The 5,974-nt window shown below is 54.5% G+C and overlaps 1 protein-coding gene across 1 annotated transcript; it reads right to left on the bottom strand.

Annotated features, from left to right (window-relative positions):
- Window positions 1-503: 503 nt before the first annotated feature.
- On the bottom strand, window positions 504-3,842 carry LOC136135218 (WAP four-disulfide core domain protein 2-like). Its single transcript, XM_065893112.1, has 3 exons — window positions 3,755-3,842; window positions 3,046-3,189; window positions 504-601 (listed from the first exon to the last, which is right to left on the bottom strand). The coding sequence occupies exons 1-3, from the start codon at window positions 3,840-3,842 to the stop codon at window positions 504-506; spliced, it is 330 nt and encodes a 109-aa protein (XP_065749184.1).
- Between the last annotated feature and the right edge of the window lie 2,132 nt (window positions 3,843-5,974).

Genomic DNA, 5,974 nt, shown 5'->3' with positions numbered 1-5,974 from the left:
CCCCCTGGCATTTGCACAACTCTCTGTTCACAAGCTGCCCTCTTGGTGGTGCCCTCACTCGTGGTCCCAGGTAGAAACTGCAACACCATTCCCTGCCCCCTTCCTCCACCCTAGTACTCCTTATGCCCTTTCTGTTTTCTTTTTTCTCCAGGACCCTGATCTCCCTCTAACATCCACAGAATATACTTGCTTATTTATTTTGTTTATTGTCCAGTAGTGCATAAACTGCCTAGAGAGAACTTTCTGTCTGATTTGTGCTCACAGAGCACCTTAACACCTAGAGCAGTGCATGGCAAGTGATAGAGACTCTGAATAGTCGTTGAGCGGATGAAAGTAAATCAATGGGCAGATACACAAACAGCAGTGTGTTAGCTCAGGTTCTCCTTTTCAACCTCCTGCAGGTGTCATCACATCTGGGTATCAGTGTGCTTCCCCCCACCCCCAGCAACCTCAGAAGACAGGTGTGACACAGGACACCTTCCCACAAACATTGTGGCAGCATCTCAACTGGCCAGACACATGCTGTTTACCTGGCAGTGGTTCAGGCAGAGGCTGAGCTGGGGACAGGCGATGTCCAGCTTGGAGCAAGAACCCTGCTTTTCTGGGTAGAAAAAGGAGTAAGGGGCGCGGGCAGAGGGGAAGCAGGGAGATGAACGCTTCAGAGGATGACCTCCACCACCCATCACCTGGTTTCACAAACAGAAGAGCTGCCTACTTGAGTGGATTGCAGGGGAGCAAGAAGATTGCCTGCAAATCTCTCCCCTCTGCTCTCTCCACGAACAATTTTGAGATTATTGGACCCCAGTTTGAGTCCCACCTCTGCCTTTTCCTAACTTTGTGACCTGGGGCCAGAAATGTCCCAGAGCCCCATGTCTTCAGGTGCCACATGAGATCCACGCTGCCCATGTCGTGGGGCCGCTGTGGAAGCAGTGGAGGCAACAGACATATATTCCTTCTCCCTGCACAGTCAAAATCCTTTGTTGTAATAATTACAGCAGTTAATACTTACTTAGCCTCTTCTATGTGCCAGGCATATAGCATTTGATGTACATTAACTCATCTAATTCTCACAGTAATCCTAAAAGAAAAGGAGAGGAATTGTTAATATTTCCTTATGTAACAGATGAGGAAACCAAGGCATTAAGAGAGTAAGTAATTTGCCTAAAGTCACACAAGGTAGAGACAGGATTTGAACCCAGGAATCCAGCTTCAGCATCTGTGCACCATGCACTCTGCTGCTTTGTAAGTGGTAAAGTGCAGTGCTGGTATGATGGCTTACACACCCACAATCCCTTCACTCACTCCCATAAATTCACTCCCAGTGAGAGCCATGTAGCACAAAGCCCCCCCACCCCAATCACTCATCCACACACAGACACGCATTCTTCCACTAACACACACACACACACACACACACACACACCCTGTGCTCCACTTCCAGGGTCAAGGAGAAGGGAGCTGGCTCAATGCCCAGAAGCCCCAGGAGCAAGCCCAGCCAAGTGTCAAACGGGCACACAGCTGGGTGATGAGCTGCAGAGGACAGGAGGGGCTGTCTTCCTCGCACAAAGTCACCCTTTCCATTGAGAAGGGCAGGAGCTCTCAATACCGAGCTGCCCCTGGACAGAAGGGCTTCAGGAGCGGGGTACCCACAAAACAAGCCACTGTGTGTGGAGGGTCTACTCTCTCCTGAGACATTTCACATGTATGATTTCATTTAGCCTCATGTCGACCCTACCACATCTGGGATTCTCATCCCATTTAGCCAATGAGAAAGCAGAGGCTCAGAGAGGTAAAATGACTTGTTCAGGACCCACAGCAAGCAGACGGCACAACTAGGATTCTAGCTCAGGAGGCCCTCTGGTCCTGCCCCTCTTCCTGCCTCAGTCTGTCCATCTGAGACCAGGGAACAGCAGAGACTCCCCCTAACAGCAGAGGCTCCTCTTTTCTGCCCCCTCCTCTCTCATGTGTCTGTCTTTCTCTCCCAATGTCCTCCTCCCTCTGGTCCAGCTTAGAGGCCCCCAGACCCAGGAGCCCCCGATGGGCCTGTCCTCCCTCCACCGCCCACCTGCCTGCTCAAGTGACTGAGTCTCTAGTTTCAAACCTTTCAGGCCCCTGGGGGCATCTTCAGGGAAATCACAAGGCGGGAACATCACGGGGGCTGTATTTGGATAAAGAACAGTGATCATAATACCTTGGGACCCCCAGTTCTATGCCAGCTTCTAGTTCTCAGTTTTTCCCTCTCAAAAATGAGAAGCTTGAATTCCATGCTGTCTAAGGCCCCTTCCTGCTCCGATGGGAGCTCCCATGGCCTGCTGGGCAGTCTTGAGCTCTAGCAGGTACTTTTCATGACACCCAAGCTTCACATACTTTCTCTCACTCAATCCTTAGAGTGGAAGAGAGTGTTTTAAAGATGAAGAAGTGGAAGGCGTGCTCAGGGAGGGGTCCTGATTTCTTCAACCACTCAGGCAAAAGCTGCACCTCCTGGCTTGGACTCCTATGCAGCCAGGGATGGCGGCGTGACTTTGGGCAACAACGTTTCTCTCTCAGATGTTCACTCCACATCTTTAAGATGCTCTCTTAAATCTGTAAAGTCTATTTCCATCTGGACAGAGGACTCCAGGGAGTCTTGCCAGGCCAGGCACCCCAAGTCTTACCCCCAGGGCTGGGGGAGACCCCAGGGGAAGAACCCTGATAAGGATGCGCTCCCCAGGCTTTGGGATCCAGCTCTCTCACTAGGGCGGCCCTGCAGCTCCAGCTGGCTGGGGAGGTCCCCTGACCTCCGAGAACAATGTCCCCGCAGTGTGTCCTGGAAGTGGGTCCTTCTCTAGAGCATTGAATCCAGCCTGGAGTGGGGATGCCTCTCTTTACTGCTGCTGAGCTTCAGCGATGCCTTTGTCTCGGGGCTGTGGGAGGGAGAACCCTGGCCGGACCTGGTTCCATCCGCCTTGACCTGGCCAGGGACTCCTGGGTCGGGAGCACCCCTGCTACTGAACCGGGAGCTGCAGTCACTCCAGCCCCCGCCCCGCGTGGGTCCCCCGGGGTTACCACTGGGCATCTGGCAGACGGTGGCGCAGCCGGCCCGGCAGCACTTGAGATTGTCCGCGCATTCCCCATCCGAGAGGCACTCCTGCGTGCGGTTCAGGTCCACCTCTAGCGCGGGGCACACGCCTGATTTCTCTGCTCCTGTGCCTGGGAGGCGGACGCGCAGTGGGGGACTCAGTCCCGCTCTCAGAGGATGCCTGCCTCCTGTCTGACGGCCCCAAATCTCAATCTCCCGGGAGGAATTGAGAAATCTCAGTCTCTGGCCCTGGCACCCCCTACGGCCTTCAGAGAGCCCCACCTCTAGGCAGGGGTCCCCAACACTTGGGAGGGCTGGAGTGAACTAACCCTTGGCTTCAGAGCCCTCAGTCCCTAGGGGACCCCCGCACGGATACCCACACCGCACAGCTGAGCTTTGGAGCTTGGGCAGAGTTCCTCTCCTACCACTGTGTCTCCAGCCTCAGCACAGAGTCTCTCCCCAAATTTCAGCTTTCAGTGGTCTCCCCACCTCCAGCACATTGGACCTCACACCCGACAGTCCAAGGGTCACCCCCTTTAGGCACCAGGGATCCTCGCATTTTAGTCTTCATTGGTCTCCCCATTTCCAGGCCAGGAATCTTCATTTCTCTGTCCCCAGAGAGGCTAAGCCTCTGCCAGCTCCCTCCTGGCGCTCCTGGTTCGGCCCCTTCTTGGAACAGGCCTCTCCCCGCCCCACTCACCTGGGGCCAGAGGAGGGGGAGGGGCAGCGGCAGGCCAAGGAGGAGGGTGCCAACTAGGTGACCGAGGTAGTGGCAGGCAGGCATGGTGCAGGAGTGAGGCACCTCCGGATGGGGAGGTTTAACCGTGTGCCTGGAGGCGTGAGGTGTTGGCGGGGCCCAGCTGGCTTGGGTAGAGGACTCAACAGGCACCTGGGGCAGGCTGCCACCTCCTGTCATTTCACAATCCCCCAGGATCAGGTGTCACTCTGGCCCCAGTGGGAACCAGGAACCGGGTGCAGCTCGACCAGCTGCAGCTGGACCCTTGTCCGCTCCTGCTTCCCCACCTCCCTCCTGGGGCCCGTGGGCAGGGCAGCAGGAGGCCAAGGGCTAGACTCAGGGGTTCCCATTCTGGGACTCAGGGGTCTCCCGGTAATGCCCGCTGTCGGTAAAGGAGGGGGAAAGGGCAGGACCCACAGGGAGGAGCCTGCGGATGAAGTGGGTGGATTTGGGGTCAGCAGATCAGAGTGAAAATTGCTCTTTAGAGATTCATGGTGGAGCTGTTGTGTAGGGATACACAGCACATAGTAGGAGCTACAGGAAAATTTATTCATGAATGAACCGACTGGACACAAGAAACTGAGGCCAAGGAAGGTGAAACACCTATTAACATCTAGAGCCATTTCATGTGTGTTTCTCCCTCCCTCTGTTTTCCACACCAACACTCTCTCAGGGCTCCCTGTGTGCAGCTGTGTCCAATGTCTCACGGAGTCATGGATCTTCCCAGACGCCTGTGAACAGACAGATATTGTTGCCATCAGCTGTGCCTGACAGATGGACTGGATGTGCAGAGGGGGTGCCCTCCCACCCAAGGTCCCATGAGAAGCTGTAGAGACAAGGTTTGGTCCCAAGTCTCCATCCCTCCAAGCCCTTATTTTTTCCATTCCGTCATAAATGTACGTTCTTCGTGACACATCTAGGGCACACAGCTGGTGTAGAGAAAGTAATTAAAGGCGCCTTCGGCACTGGCTTTGGGTGACGGGGTCTGGGTTTGACTCCCAGCCGCCTCCAGCACCTCCCAGCTGAGGGACCTTGAGTGAATCACTTCCCTGTTCTGAGCTGCCGCGTTGTCACCTCCAAAGATGCTGATAATATAAACATCCCATGAGAACACAAATGGCGTGCTCCTGAATGGAACAGCTGTGCCCTCCTTCAGGGCTAGATACGCACTGACTGACACTGGAACCCCAGCTCTGGCGCATAACAGGTCGTAGCTCAATGGCCGTGAGTACTTCAAAACTGGTGTCTCCTGTTAGTAAGGAGACACACCAAGCTTTAACGTGCAGGCTGGTAAAGGCCAAGACACAGTTACCCAGCAAGAAGTGCCTTCAAACATCCTTCCTGATCCAAAAGCTGAGGTCCTTAAGCCCCAGGAGGTCTTTGCTGCCGGAGGGCAGAAGGGGGCGGGGGCAGTGACCATTGGGATGACAGGTGAGTCGGAACTGGTGACAGAAGCACATCCAGCCACTGTCCCCACAGATGGGGACGGAGTTCAGCCTGGGGACGGAGACGGGTGCTGGTTGGGAGGGGCCAGGGCTGTTTACTCTGAGCACAGGGAACAGTCCACAGCCATGACGCAGGAGCCAGGTAGGGGCACAGCCCAGGGCGGCTCCTGGAACTCAGTCTAGGGCAGCAGAAGACACTTTGATGAGCAAATGGTCTTAGCCTGTGGACCCAGCTGCCTACCGGAACTTCAGCCTCAGGCACTGCTCTCCACAGCCTTCTCCTGGCACCTAGCCAGCTCCCCAGGCCAGGAATCTGCATGGCCTCACCCCTCCCCAGCACTCTTGGGCCCCCCTGCAGGCTGACTCTACCTTACAGGAATGTGGATTAGTGTGAGTCAGAAGGATAGGGTAGGGCTGAAGGTTGGAGAAGAAAGTTTATTAGGTCAGTGGCCAGAGGCAAGCAAAAGCCTGTTAGCTTTGTGTGATGCTAGGCTCTGTGCTAGGTACATTCACATATTTTTACTTCTGCATAAAAAATAAAAAGAACGGAGCCCTTAAAACCAAATACATTCAGATCCGGGTCAGGGGTTGGCTACTTCCTATCTATGGGACCTGGAGCAACACCTCACTTTCCAGACCTACATCTTCTTCCTTAAAAGTGGTACCCTGATAACTGTTTTGTAAGCTTATTTTAAGGATTAAAGGGAAGAGCATAAACCAGAGGTTGGAAATCAG

The sequence above is a fragment of the Phocoena phocoena genome, chromosome 15 (genome assembly GCF_963924675.1).
Source record: "Phocoena phocoena chromosome 15, mPhoPho1.1, whole genome shotgun sequence".
NCBI lineage: Eukaryota > Metazoa > Chordata > Mammalia > Artiodactyla > Phocoenidae > Phocoena > Phocoena phocoena.
Note: the sequence above shows the minus strand (reverse complement) of the source record. Positions and strands in the feature narration are given on the sequence as shown.

What these genes read in the sequence shown, in the direction of transcription:
- LOC136135218 (XM_065893112.1), bottom strand. Translation starts at nt 3,842, where the DNA reads ATGCCTGCCTGCCACTACCTCGGTCACCTAGTTGGCACCCTCCTCCTT. An exon ending in CCTCCTCTGGCCCCAGGTGA is followed by an intron (nt 3,190 to 3,754) that starts GTGGGGCGGGGA and finishes TCCGCCTCCCAG; the next exon opens with GCACAGGAGCAGAGAAATCA. An exon ending in CGTCTGCCAGATGCCCAGTG is followed by an intron (nt 602 to 3,045) that starts GTAACCCCGGGG and finishes TTTTCTACCCAG; the next exon opens with AAAAGCAGGGTTCTTGCTCC.